Raw genomic sequence first — 15,095 nt, 5'->3', positions numbered from 1 at the left:
CTCGGTTCCTCTGACCAACGTATCGCTGGATGATACTACTGCCCTCACATACTTTGAACTACTCGGTGAACGGACTGCTATTACCCTATCTAGCGTAGTAGATTACTCCATCTCGCCTTGTTTTGTAAAGTACAACAAGACTGGAGCTGTTACTGCTGTTGATGCTGCTAATGCTACAGATGCTACTGCACAATATGGAGCTGTAGAAGCTAGCTTTGGGTTTACTAGTGTGGTTGTTAATAACTCGGTTGCTTTCCCTGCTACTTACTTGCCTGGTATCGCTACTGTAAGTTTCTTGCTTTCGAGCCCTGTTGCTTCTACTGTTGGTCTTTTTTCTCCGTGCTGATATCTAACTTTACATCATCGTTTGAAACAGCGACCAACTTGGATCCGCTTCTTGGGCACACTCTTCAACAAGGAAGCTCTCGCCGCATCCGTAGAATCAACCATCCTCACAAACTATGCCTGTCTAAACTCGTCCGCACGAGCATCCGCCGGCACCACACCCGTAAAAGTAGCATGGTCAACGTACAATGCTCCCTCAGACTACAACAACAACACCGCATCATGGGAACTAGACCTCCCTAAATACAAGTACGATCTCGTAGTTGACGCTGGTGCCGTCACTGTCCCCGCTGCCGTCGCCTCTGCAACTGTATTCACTACTCAAGCCGCATGGCAAGCTGCTGTCGCCGATGTAGATGTCTTGATTGATGGAACTTTTGGACCAAATAACTTTACACAGACTTTGGCTTCTTATGGATTGAATGCTACGTCAACAAACTTCAAGTTTGTTGCAAACAAGAAGGTGTATCGATTTGATCAGACTCAGAATGCTTTCGGATTGTATGGTAAGCTTTGTGCTAAAAACGACAACGTCGTCCTCGTCTCAATGGCCTTAAATATGCCAATCCATCCCCTCACTAACACCATACCTTTCTAACAACCAGCATGGTTTGAATCCGCCGTACCATTCATCCACGTCATCCTCGCCGACATGATTGCCGCCGTAAACCCCAAACTCATAACCTCAACATACACACCAGCATACATCCGTAACGTATACACGTCTCCCAACCCAACCGTCGTAGACTCTACTAGCTGTACCCTCACTGACTTTAGCACTGCTTTGGCAGTACCTGCTATCGCTTGCCCAGCACCAATTACCGCGTCTACCAGTGGAGCATTCATAAACCGGGTTGGACTTGTCGGTGCTGTGTTGAGTGTAGTTGCTGCTGTTATGATGGCTTAAGCTTGAGGATGTTTTGAAAAAGGGACTATGGAGAGAAGTCATTTTGTAATATGAGAAAGTTCGTGGAGAGAGTAGGGAAGAAAGAGGGAGAGAGAGGGAGGAGAAGGTGGATCGGGAGTTTGGTGTTGTGGGACAAATCATTCATTCATATAAAACACAATGATAGTAGTATAGTAACAATAATAAAAGGACGAGGAGAGTTTGTGAGGCTGCGTACTACGCGCCCGAACTCTCCTTTTTGGTTCTTTTAAAAGCATAAAAACACTGGTTTCGTTTGCGAAGTGAGTCAAGTTTCAATCGTTAGATTTCTGAGGCTGACCCGGTTCTACTTGCTACCTGCGGAAGTGCAGGGTCGACAGTCTCAATTGAGTAAGGTAAATCCCTCAAGAGTCCGGTCACTTTTAACTTCAAAAGTAAAAGACTTTTGAAAGTGCTCTCACCGCATCTTGGTGAGCGACCTTATTTACCCTTGGTGAAGACCATTCAAGATCTCCAACAAAGAAGGTCAAGCTCATCGTGGGTGCCATTGAAGATGAAACATGCAAGATCTTAATATTGAGACCAACAAAACTTGCCTTTCGCTTAGAATTTGAGAGAGGGAGAGTTCCAAGGTTACTAAAACCAAACTTGAGAAAGTAGTGTAAGCAAGTGGTAGCAATAATTGTGTAGTGCACAAAAGCAAGACTGCAAAATCATCCTCTCAAGCCACTGTAACAGGTGATCAGTCATGTTGTCCCGCATTTTCGACAATGCTCGACACCCGCCAAGACTCATACGAGGCTGACCCAGTTTGCACAAGTTACCGGAGGCGTGCGAGGTGTCAACAGTCTCAATTGAAAAAAACTAGTTTTTCAAGAGTCTGGTCCTCTTTTAACTTCAAAGGATAAACTTTTGAGCGTACACTCTCTCCTCAAAAGGAATACCCACTTACCCTTGTTGAAGTTACATCTTCAACAAGGAAGGTACTACGACTTCGGTGGCATATGAAGATGAAATGCACCAACATAACCAAACATAATCGCTTTATTGCACTTGCCTGAGCAACAGTGCTACCACCGCCAGTAGCATCTTGCACAGCACCGACGCTGCTTTCTCCTCGGGATCCAGGTACACCGCTTTTACGAGCTTTAATCTTCTTTGGTGGATTCTCTTGGCTCAAAGCAAGGACCTACGCGATAATATCCAGTTAGTTTCCAATTCTTCACAATACAGCATAGCATGTAAATACTGAAGTAACCGAACAAATAAGCAAATGTTAAAGCAGAAAGACACAAACTCACAGCGTCAACGAAGTCAACATCTACGCCCACGCTTTGTGGCTGACAACGATATCACGAAACGCGTTCGACGAACCAAGAATTTTTTGAACAGACTCAACTTTCGCTCTCTTTTTCAGTGGATCTAGATTGAAGCAAGTCGTTAGAAATGTACAGACTCGAATAAAATGAGATCAATCCCATAAAATAGCTTACAGTGCCGAGTTTGTCGTCTGGAGACTGCTTTGGCAACCATGTTCACATCTCCTCCAATCGACCCATTAGCAAAGGCTCCATTTGCGCCTGATTCAACAGTGCATTGTTGTTGCTGTGGTAATTCAAAGTGTTAGCAATTACAAATGAGAGTGGAATGAATGAAAGCATCTACCTACTTGGACTTCTTGGATTTGGCTTTTCCTGTTGTAGTCTTTTTCCTTTTGGGATGAGATGAAGGAGAACGGATCTATTGCAAGGCAAGTTAGCAAGGCGTCATGGATAAATTTGAAAGCGAGAAATGACAATGCAATTCATCTTCAAGGCACTGTGACAGTGATCAGTCATGTTGTGCCGCACTGTCTCCATGCTCGACACCCGCCAAGGACACTGCCGAGGCTGACCCGGATTGCAAAAAGTTACCGGAGGCGTGCAAGGTGTCAACAGTCTCAATTCAAGAACTAGCTCTTGAAGAGTCTGGTCCTTTTTTAACTTCAAAAGATAGCTTTTGAAGTACACTCTCTCCCAAAAGGAATACCATTTACCCTTGTTTAGAGACCATAAGAGATCTCCAGCGAGGAAGGTACTACGACTTCGGTGCCATTTGAAGATGAAAAGCAACATCCCACACAATTAAACAAAACCATTTATTGCACTTGCCTGAGCAGCAGTACCACCGCCAGTACCATCTTTTGCAGCCTCGTTCCTCCCACCATTCGCACCAGGTACACCATTTTTTCGAGTTTTGGACTTCTTAGGTGGTTTGACAGCCTCTTGGCTCGAAGCAACGACCTACGCAATATCCAGTTAGTTTATAATGCTTTTCAGTACAGCATGCAAATGCTAAACCAACCGAACAAATATGCGAATGTTGAAGCCGAAAGACACAAACTTACAGGATCAAGGAAGTCAACATCTACGCCCACGCTTTGTGCATCTTCAACCAGCTTGGCTCGCTTGGCAGCAGCTTCCTGAATGGCACGAATAGCATTTTCTTTAGTAGCATGTCTCGTATATTCTTCAGCAGTTTCCCTAGTCTTGCCCTTCTACAAATTGAGTGAGAATGAGGTCAGTATCGCTTTTTGTTAGTTCAAGCACAAGGTAGTATTTGAAATGCATGGAGTCTTAAGCACGTACGGATGAAACAGAATCCATGGATACTTGAGCGACATCATCCACAAATGTCATAGCCAAGGGAGCAATGGGAGAAGATGGCGTTGGTGACGATGGCGTCGGTGATGATGGAGGAGCGACGACATTGATGGGAGCTGGACTGGTAGGTACTAGAATAGCTTCAGACGCAAGAGATAGTGAAGAGGGTGAGCCACCGGCAGAAGATGTCATAAGTGCGAGATCAGTCTATTTGGCGATGAAGTTGAGAGAATGTTTGTAACGAATCTTAAAGCATTTAGTGGTTAAAACATAGAAATTCAACGTAAACAACGAGGCAGATATGTTGTCTCGCTTCTCCGACTAGCTTAAAAGCTTCACAAACAATGTTTCAAAAAGCACCAAACGGCAACCGACAAGGAATCCCCCAACATTGAAAGTAGAATATCACAAGAAGAATAAAAAAGCATCCGAATTACATACTGGAGTAGCCGACGATGAGATCCCTTCAGTTGAGTCAGCTTCCGAAGACATAAGAAACACCAATCCAGCACTTAAAAACAATGGGTGAGCAACCAGCCTGCAGCCAACAGACAAGAAGCAAAGCAGCTCGGAAGGAGTACCAATGGGCTTATGACACATACGCATCGGTCAAATTCAAGCCACGTACCTTGTAACGTTCTGGTGATCGAGCTCTCTAGTTGAAATTTGTTGGAAGTGTGTGATGGAGTGTAGAATTAGAGAAACTGAACACACGGCCAAGAAAAATGAAAAGACAGCCGATATTGGTCAAGTTCCCGTGTTTGCAAGAGAATCAGGGCCCAAATCAAGATGGAATTTAATTGGCACGTGCAATTGGTATATTTTCACCACCAGCTTCAGCAATATCTCATTTCGGGACTGGCAAGACAAGGACCACGCCAGGACTGACGAAGGAATTATTTGCCTACGCGGTTTGCCATAATATTGCCATTGCTTTCCAACATCCGAGGTCGTCCAGTCACATTGAACATGGAACCCAAGTGACGACGTGATGAATAAGACCATCGATTTGTAGCTTATAAGGTCTTTTGTAAGCTAGAAACGACGTGGCCTGACTGCTCAAACAAGATATGTGTCGGACCAAACATGATCAACTGCCAATGTCACGAGGAATCGCCACCCAACAGCCAACAGTGGTGGAATTGTGTAAGAGGATTCATTCAAAAGCGAAATTTTGACCATTGACTAGATCTCTTATGTCTAATATTCTTGGCACGGCCTGGGGTTGTCTCATCAAAACAAAAACAGCTAACAGAAACCCACCGCGTCAAATTTCATGTGGGCAACCGTGAAATCTCACTAAGTCACCTCGAAAAGAGGGTAAAATATTGAAGAAAAGTCTAGTTTCCTCCACTGATACCGTATTTGAATAGCTGAAAAGTTGAGGTTCGCGTCCATTTTCATTCAACAACTTCCGACAGCAGAGCAAACATGACCAAGACAGACTATTACGAGCTGCTTGGAGTGGATATCCGTGCTTCGGCAGATGATATCAAGAAGGGGTATCGACGTAAAGCTCTCGAACTGCATCCAGACAAGAATATTGGACGTGTTGAAGAAGCAACAAGACTGTTTAGTGAAGTGAGAGAAGCGTATGATGTATTGAGTGATGACCATGAACGAGCATGGTATGATAGTCACAAGGACGAGATATTACGAGGTGATGATATAGGAGATGCTGACTCTGATGGTGGTAAGTTTTCTTGTCAACATTTCTAACCAGTTTTTTTGCAAAGTTGAGAAGCTTTCAAAATCAGAAAGAGAGTCGAGTTGTTGTAACAAGCTATGGTCAAATCGCTTTACTTATGCATTTAATTGATAGAATATGCACCTCCTGCTTCAGCTGGAACTACCACTGAAGCATTGATGAAGTACTTTTCAAACTCTTGCTACAAGAACTTTGATCCTACGTCTCCAGCATCGTTTTATACCGTATATCACGAGCTATTCGCTAGGCTAGAATCAGAAGAAATCGAGGCTCTAAGATCAGACTCGGAAGCTCGCCGCGAAAACGGCTATCAATTCGACGACCATCTTGATTTCTTGGGATCAGATGTCGTCCAATTCTATAAAACCTGGACCAACTTCTCTACCGTCAAATCATTTAGATGGAAGGATAAATGGAGGCTGTCTGAAGCTCCTGATAGACGAGTCAGAAGAGCCATGGAAGCCGAGAATAAGCAGGAGCGAGATAAAGCTCGTAAAGAGTTTATGGATACCGTACGTCAACTAGCAGAATACGTACGTAAACGAGATCCGAGATATAAAGCACATCTAGAAGCTTCTCGAGCTGCTCAGGAAGTCAAGGATCGTGAAGCTACAAAGAAACGTAACGACGAAAGACGCGAACGTCTCAAAGATGCCATGAAATATGAGACTCCTGACTGGGCCAAAGCCGAAATCGAAGTCGATGAGGATGGCTCTGTACGTGTCAAACAACGTAGAAACGGTGATGATAACGATGACGATGTAGATGAATCCGATGACGCGGAGCCAGATCAACTAGACGATGTAGATGAAGAAGGACTCCTCGACTTTTATTGTGTAGCATGTGATAAGGAATTTAAATCCGCCAAACAGCTTCATAATCATGAAAAGTCGAAACGACATCAGAAGATGGAGTTTATGCTCAAGAAGCAGATGAGGAAGGAAGCTGCCGCTACTGGAGACGACATAGATCTTATAGATGTAGATGACGACGATGACGTCTTTGTCGATGCTCCTGATGAGCCAGTCTCACCAGATAAAGTAGAAGCCGAGGACGATCCCGTTAAAGACGATGATGAAGATATGCCGATAGAGCCAATACCCACAAATAATAATAGTAAAGCCAAATCGAAGAAATCCAAAAAGAAACAACGTGGATTTGGTGCTGAAGCTGATTTCACTGGTGTCGTATCGGATACTGACTCAAACGTACAATCCAACACCAAGAAATCTAAAAAGGCTTCCAAGAGGCAACAGCAGAAACAGCAAGGGTCTTCGTCAGCACCTGTAATAGACTCTGATACCGTCAATGAGCCTGCTACAGTCACGTCACGGACACGAGAAGACATAGAAGATGATGACGAGGGAGATGATATGGAGGAACCTATAGATGAAGAAGCTGATGCAAATGGTACCGACGATGGACTAGAAGAACTTGGATCACGATTCGCTTCTAAAACCTCACTCAGTAAAGTCGAGGAGGAGGAAGATGTCGACGAGGAAACTATTGCAAGTAATCCACAGCTGGATACAGAATCCGTAGCATCGTCGGGACCGAGTAAACCTAAATCTAAAGCTAAAGCCAAGAAAGCAGCTCGAAATGCTGCTGCTGCATCATCATCAGCTGCTCCCACCACCACTAGTAGTAATAGTCTCATATGTGAAGTATGTAGAGAAGTGTTTAATACTCGTAATAAGCTATTTGATCATATTAAAGCCACTGGACATGCTCTTGCACCGGGCGGTGGTAGTGCTGGTGCAAAGAAACAGAAGGGCAAGAGGAAGTAGGTGGTAGCAGTCACACTCATATCTGTAAAAACAATGCAATTTTCTTGTAATAACAAATGTAACTTTGCATCGACACTTTAAAGTACATGGTTTTCTGAAACGTGTCCTTTTTGGAAGACTAAAAAGTCTTGACAAGAGATACAGCTATATGAGATAGTTTACTTTTTAGCGTACTTGGCAACCAAGACATCCAAAGTTCCCTTGAAGATGTTGGTCTTAATGACACCTTGCATTGTATCATGCATCGACTCGTTGGTCTTGAAGTGGGCGGAACAGTGAGCATATGTCCTGTTTCCTTCCGAGATTTCCTTGAATGACCATGTAGCAATGTAGTCGACGATTTGTCCAGGGAATCTAAAAACAATGTTGAGCGGTCAGTACCCTGCTAAACGTGACGCCTTTCATTGAATTGATTTCTGGAACTTACGGGTTCAAGTGCTTGTTCTCTTCAGAAAAGTTCAACAACTTGTATTTGAAATGGTGCGAGTCGTCATCGAGGGCGACTAAAAGTTCCTCGATTTTGCCGGGGCCCATGGGGATGATACGGATACTGGCTGTAAAGTCATAAATTCGTTAGTAGTCAGTCAATGTTACTCACTCCCAAGAAACACGAATGCTACATGCTACATAGCGGCCAAATTTTTGCACCACGTACATCCAACTTGGTTGTCGACACCACCATCCTTGAGTTCAACTTTGAGTCCTGGAATCCATTTTTCCAAACTGTTGATAATGTCATGTTAACTTGATGTTGAATGTATGTAAACGACTTTGGTGTTGGCAATTTCCCATACCCAGCAAAGTCACGGACAGTGCCCCAAACGGATTCAACATCACCATCAATTACGGTAGACCATTCGGCGTATACGGGTACGAGCTTTTCTTGAACCTATATTCGGAGTGGGAAATGTGAGGAACACAAAACGACTTTGTAAATGAATGACGCAAGAAAGGATTCTAAGCTTGAACAAGAGGCTCCAGTGAGTAGCATACCATTGTGTTGATCGATTGCTGACTTTAGTACTTGGATTGGGCCTATTTGGAGATTAATACTCTTTGTGGGAGGGAGTCTTCCGAACGGTCTTGTGTAGCTAAAAAGGCAAGAACGTGACTTAACAACTGTTTTCCCGAAAGTCGATTGTTTTCTGGTTAGATTCTGGTTGTTTCAGCTATTTATTTTGATAATCTGTGCAGTATTGTACAATGTCCAGCGTTCTACATATGACGTTCCCAACTGTTGCAAAAGACACCAACTTGTGTGTTTCAATAAATTATTAGATCTAGATTTCGAGTTCCGCGTCAGTGCTAGATCAAGACATCCTCGTATCCTCACGAAAGCAAGCCACACCTTCGTGCTATATCATACATCAAATTGGTCGACTCGTTGGAACTGGATTAAACAACGGCCTCTGATTCCTATTTACAATCTTCTCCAGCAGCCCGTCCATTTCCGGATAATGATATTGTACCGCTGGATATGGTTTTGCTAGAGGGCGTAGTCCAAAAGCCTTGGGTTTACGAGATCTGACAGTTGGTTGTTGTTGTTGTTGACCAGATCGTGCTTGCACAGTAGCACTATTCCTTACAAGCGTTGCGAATGACGGGAACTGAGACCTTCGTATATTCACCATGTAAGGTTCTTTACGAGCATCAGTTTCTGAAGTAGGTGTTTCTCTAACAGGTTGTTTGCCTTTTGATTTAGCACTTCTAAAACTACCTACAGCTACTGATCGTGTTGGTAGTTCTTCAGGCAGTATTTCTTCCATTCCTACTATAGATTTCGATGGGGTATTGCTTCTAGTCGATGTTGGGATGTTTGATGTTGATGCAATAACTGGAGGGTCCACTCCTAGTATGTCCATTCGTTCTGATAGGGAAACCGTAAGCGAAGATACATGTTGAGTCCTATCAGTAGGATCTAGTTCCCTTTCTTCTGTTTGAGAGCTATTCAGCACATTCACATTTTGTATCTCTTGCCATTCGTCTTCTTCACCATCTCGTTCTACTAACTCCCAAGACATAGCGGCTTCCTCTCTATCTTAACTCCAGCATTAGGCAATCCTTCAGACTCTAGCTACCTATATCGATCTTGTCCAAAGGCGTTTTTAACATTTTTGGACAAATAGCAACTGTGCAGAAAACCACTACGGAAACGGGAAAAGAAATCGAATCTTACCAAATATCTACAGTATCGACGCGTCAATACGCGCATCCCTCTGTGAAATCTACGGCGTTGATGCTATAATGCTGCACATCACGAAAATACCTCGTGCAGTTTTTAAGAAAACCATCCAGAACGAAGCATTAGACAATTAGTTAGAACCAAAGTAGTACAATTTGTAGACAGCCATGAGGCAGACTCTGGCACGTCTACGAAGGCCATCCCTATATGTACTTGGAGCAGGAGTCGCGACCTATACATTCACCAAATTGCAAACAGCATCCCCTCCACTTTCCGCAGAGCAAGACACGATCCGCTCAACACTACAATGGATCCCACCGTCTAGGAAGGACATGTTGACCGCTTTAAGGAATGCGGAACCAGTGCCAACGGGTGCTAGTAATCCACACATCTTTGATTTGTTGATTATTGGAGGAGGAGCAACGGGGTCTGGATGTGCTGTCGATGCTGCTACTAGAGGATTGAAGGTCGCTATGATTGAACGCGATGATTTTGCTTGTGGTCAGTGGTTTTGAGAATATTTGCACGTTGTCATTTATGTATCGCACGTGCCAACATGCACATCCGAGCTTCACTGACCAGAATGATTGTATTTAAATAGGAACATCGTCACGATCAACGAAACTGGTACATGGTGGTGTCCGATATCTAGAAAAAGCCTTCTGGGATCGCGATATGGAACAATTGAAACTAGTCATTGAAGCACTGCATGAGCGATCTGTATTTCTCAAGATTGCGCCTCATTTATCCGCTCAAATACCCATCATGCTGCCTATATACAAGTATTGGCAAGTTCCCTACTATTGGGCTGGGTGTATTGCCTATGACATGCTAGCTGGTCGTGAAAAGTTGTCGCGAAGTTACTTTTTGGGTAAACGCAAAGCTCTAGAAGAGTTTCCCATGCTAAAGAATGAGAATCTTGTTGGTGCTCTTGTCTATTATGATGGTGAGTGAGCAATGTGCAAAAAAAACTCTTATTGTGACCATGGAAGGGCTGCCTTGTCTGTGAATCTGATTCCTCTTCTAATACATATACTCATATTCAACAGGACAACATAATGATGCTAGAATGAATGTGGCATTGACAATGACGGCTGTAGCTGCTGGAGCAACTGTAGCCAATCACGTAGAGGTCGTCGAGCTGCTCAAGAGACCACGTCAGGAACAAAAGGAAGGATATGGTCCAACAGAGCTATATGGAGCAGTGTTGAAAGACACTCTTACTGGTGACTCGTGGACTGTCCTGACAAAGGTATCGTTCGGAAGATCCAAGACCTTTTTTTTTCTGCTGTGTGGTCAACTCATCTAACCTACATATAGGGTGTCATAAACGCTACAGGACCATTTATTGACAAGATACGTCAAATGGATGATCCTTCGGTTGCAGAAATAGTATCACCATCAGCAGGTGTCCACGTCATTCTGCCCAACTATTATTCACCACGACATATGGGTCTTGTAGATCCAGCCACGTCAGATGGTCGAGTCATCTTCTTTCTCCCATGGGAGAATCAAACTATAGCTGGTACTACCGATTCCCCTTGTGTATTGACACCCAATCCTTATCCATCCGAGCAGGACATCGCATGGATATTACATGAAATCGAAAACTATCTATCACCAGAGATAAAAGTGCGACGTGGTGACGTGTTGGCTGCTTGGAGTGGTATTAGACCTTTAATTAGAGATCCACATGCTAAAAACACTGCTGGCCTGGTTCGTAGTCATCTAGTAACCGTCTCACCAACAGGATTGCTGACAATAGCTGGTGGTAAATGGACTACATATCGTGCCATGGCGCAAGAAGCTATTGATATGGCTATAACCGTATGTGATTTAAAACCTACTGGACCATGTATCACTGAAAGACATCAATTGATTGGATCTCATGCGTGGAATCCATCCATGTATGTCAATCTGATTCAAAACTTTGGGCTGGAAACTGAAGTTGCACAACATTTATGTGCTTCGTATGGTGATCGAGCTGCTGCTGTAGCTTCCCTGGCTAGTTTAACTGGTAAACGATTCCCTATATTTGGAAATCGAATTAGTCAACTTTATCCATATATCGAAGCTGAGGTACGATATGCAGTACGAAGAGAATATGCCTGTACAGCTGTAGATGTACTCGCACGTAGAACCCGCCTGGCCTTTTTGAATGCTGCTGCTGCATACGAAGCTCTAGATGGTGTAATAGATATCATGGCTGAAGAACTTGCATGGACGGACAAGCAACGAGCCCAAGAACGAGAAGATACAATCTCTTACCTGTATACTATGGGTCTGCCACCTTCATACGTATCACCGAATGGCGCCGAGGAAGGAGACGAAGACATATACAACACATCTCGATTCCGCCCTGAAGAGTTGTTACGATACCGTGCCGAGTTTGAGCGACTTGATACCGATAATGATGGCCATATAACTACAGAGGATCTTGGAAGGATACTGACTGGACTAGGCTTAAAGATGTCACAGTCTCAATTGGAGAACGTTATTAACGAGGTGGATTTGAATAAGAATCGTAGTATTGAATTCAATGAGTTCCTTGAGGTATGTGATGGCTAGCACCTTGTTTCGAATGTTTACTGACCTTTTGTGCTCGTTTTCCCAGGTATTGTCAGCAGTAAAAGACGTCAAGAGCAAATCCAAGTTTGCCAGAATAATAGCTGATTTTGAGGACCGTGAAAGGATTACGGAGCTTCGATCAGGCGGAGGTGTTTAGATTGTGCTTGACGGTGGATGCTTGGCGTAGGTCGTATTGTTTTGCAGAATTACGATCTGGTGGTGGTGTTTAGAAGGTCCTTGGAAGTTTCGCATATGTGGTGTTGTTTGCATGAAGTGAAATTAGAATGTTAGAATACTTGAATACATAAATATAATTGAGATCAAGCACAAAAAAGGAACCACATCTAAGTATAATGCACCGTCCAATAAGAGTGGTCCAGTCATCGTTCAAAGGGGTTTGAGGTTCAGTTTCACTTCAATTCAAGAACGAAAACAAACTTTATTAAGGTACGCTGGTAGATAGGTCTGAACTCTGTCTTTCCTACACTTCATCGGTCTCAGTCCAAGCTAAACCCTTGCAGAAACTTGCAGTTTGCAAAAAAGCAAGCCATGACGACAACAGTCGCTGCTACAGCATCTAGGCCATTGAGCCTACGACTGTGGGAGATTACATACTCTTATTTCCCTCTATCTTTTACCACTTTCGGTGGTCCTCAGGCCCACATCGCTATCATGTAAGTGTTTCTGAAAGAAGTCAAACAAAGTGGTGAGGCAACGTTGTCAGTTGGCTGTCTAAGTGTGCATCAGGATCTAAGTCTTAGATCCTTTCGTTTATTTGTGGTACTGTTGATGCTCTTCGTCGACATTTGGTCTAGGCTACTTTCATTTTTTTGCACGTTTTCGACGGACTATCGATCGGTTGCTCACACGCTCAATTCTAACGCTCTGTATAGATATGGGCTCTTTGTCAAGAACCAAGGATGGTTGAGTGAAGAGATGTTTGCTGAGCTGTTTTCTATTGCTCAGGCTTGTAAGGAATGAGGAAACGTTACACCCTGCAAGTTACTGGCAGCTCATCGTTTCTCTCATAGTACCTGGACCTGCGTCAACCCAATTGACGTTTGCTATTGCTCTGATTCGGGAAGGTGTGATTCCTGGTATATGGTCGTTTTTCGTGTGGAGGTGAGCCAAAAGAATTCCAAACTGAAAAGTGCAATTGTTGTAAGCTCATATATCACGCTCATCACAGCACACCCGGTGCCTTAATCATGCTCGCAGTAGCTCTCGCAGTTGGATTCGGTGGTTCGGCAGCATCAGTACCCGGTGCTGTCGTTGGGTTGGAAAACGGGCTGGTATCATCAGCTATTGGCTTAACAGCACTCGCAGCGTTCCAATTGGGAAAGAAATTCTCGATTGATACTGTATCTCGTGCTTTAATTCTCATCTCTGGTGGTCTTGCAATCGCATTCTATGCGCAACCGTGGTTGTTCCCATGCCTTATGATATTTGGAGGACTCGTTACGTATACCATGAGTGTTATTGAGCCGAGATGGACTGCGTATAGGACTGCACAGAAGGAGGCCGGGAGTGCTAAGAAGGTTTCTGATATGCATAAAAAGAATGATGATGTGGCTGCAGCTACACCGCTTTCAGTAGCACCAACAACACCGGCTTCTGCACCGGTGTCGCCGGCTACTGAAGAAGCTGATGTAACGGAGGTTACTAAGCCTGGTGAAAATGGAAGCGTTGTGCCAGCGGCTGCTGCTGTGGTAGATAGCAAGCCAGCTGATATAGAAGCTGCTGTCGTGAAGAAGGAGGAACCGGCTATATACTTTACGTATAGTTGGACTGTTGGATTGGCTCTTCTTGGTAATGTCTTTGTCACAGAACAAAAGAAATCCGTGCAAGATCACCGAGAATGCTAACTCATTTGTTGACAGGTGTATGGGTCGTGTTCCTGGTACTAGCCATCATATTTCGATTTGTGGTTGATGTGAGAGCTTTGAATGTGTTGGGGACGTTCTACTTTACGGGCTCTATTATCTTTGGTGGAGGGTGAGCCAACTGCAATCTTTCTAATAATACTTAACTTCGCTCCTTTGCTGACTCTGCTTTGTCGAAACATGTTAGACCTGTCGTGGTTCCTCTATTGCAAACGTATGTGACGAGCCCTGGATGGTTGAGTGATCGGGAATATTTGGTGGGGTTGGCCGTTATAAATGCTCTTCCAGGTAAGAGTCAAAAAAGAGAACGGCGCAGTATTGATCAAATGGTTACTTTAACATTTCGCTTACAATCCGTAGGACCATTATTCAACTTTGCCGCATACTGTGGAGCCCTCGCGCTACGCCAAAACGTCGGAACAGCAATCTGTGGTGCCGTTCTTGGCTTCATCGGAATCTTCACACCAGGCTTAATTCTAATGGCAGCACTCCTCCCCATATGGCGACGCTTCCGCAACCTAAAGACCCTCCAAATAATATTCAAGGGCATGAATGCAGCAGCAGCTGGACTAGTATTCGCTGCAGTCTACCTGTTATGGAATAAAGCCATATCGGGCAGAGCAGCTGGAACTGTCGTTGGATCATACCCATTGTTTACCATTTTGGCTGCATTCTCGTTTGTTGCTGCTGGATACACAAAGATACCTGCACCAGTTGTTATTATTATTGGTGGTGTGGTTGGGATTTTAGAGTTTGCTGCAAACCCGGGTTTATACGCTTGAGGGAGGGCAGGCTGACAAGGATGGTTTCATCACTTTTATCATATATTATCATCATATTGATTATCATTATTCTCTTATCCATACATCTAATAGACTTCTAATACCATGTTTACAACATGTCCTGGGCGTTGCATCACGGTTTTGATTCGATACCAGGGATTTTCCAAACAAGTTCAATTACCAGTTACTTATTCTTTTGAATGAGACCGTGTACACTGATTTGCCAAATGCTCACGTTCGTCTGACAGTACTCACACAATGTCATTCCCGAAACCTCGACGACGGCTAGTGAATGAAATTGTAGTAGAATCC

General features: G+C 43.9%; 3 protein-coding genes across 3 annotated transcripts; all 3 read left to right on the top strand.

Moving 5' to 3' along the window:
* Positions 1–5,304: 5,304 nt before the first annotated feature.
* On the top strand, positions 5,305–7,368 carry SmJEL517_g02565 (uncharacterized protein; the record flags this gene model as incomplete). The annotated part of the gene is made up of 2 exons (XM_031168493.1): positions 5,305–5,566; positions 5,696–7,368. 2 exons carry the CDS (start codon positions 5,305–5,307, stop codon positions 7,366–7,368), a joined length of 1,935 nt encoding a protein of 644 aa, XP_031025541.1.
* A 2,349-nt stretch (positions 7,369–9,717) lies between these two features.
* On the top strand, positions 9,718–12,275 carry GUT2 (glycerol-3-phosphate dehydrogenase; the record flags this gene model as incomplete). The annotated part of the gene is made up of 5 exons (XM_031168492.1): positions 9,718–10,051; positions 10,152–10,496; positions 10,600–10,802; positions 10,871–12,103; positions 12,165–12,275. 5 exons carry the CDS (start codon positions 9,718–9,720, stop codon positions 12,273–12,275), a joined length of 2,226 nt encoding a protein of 741 aa, XP_031025540.1.
* Positions 12,276–12,667: 392 nt separating this feature from the next.
* SmJEL517_g02563 (uncharacterized protein) lies at positions 12,668–14,783 on the top strand (the record flags this gene model as incomplete). The annotated part of the gene is made up of 7 exons (XM_031168491.1): positions 12,668–12,792; positions 13,012–13,088; positions 13,150–13,240; positions 13,308–13,927; positions 13,999–14,113; positions 14,189–14,289; positions 14,362–14,783. The coding sequence occupies 7 exons, from the start codon at positions 12,668–12,670 to the stop codon at positions 14,781–14,783; spliced, it is 1,551 nt and encodes a 516-aa protein (XP_031025535.1).
* Between the last annotated feature and the right edge of the window lie 312 nt (positions 14,784–15,095).

Source organism: Synchytrium microbalum, assembly GCF_006535985.1.
Source record: "Synchytrium microbalum strain JEL517 chromosome Unknown SmJEL517_scf0011, whole genome shotgun sequence".
Taxonomy (NCBI): Eukaryota; Fungi; Chytridiomycota; class Chytridiomycetes; order Synchytriales; family Synchytriaceae; genus Synchytrium; species Synchytrium microbalum.
Note: the sequence above shows the minus strand (reverse complement) of the source record. Positions and strands in the feature narration are given on the sequence as shown.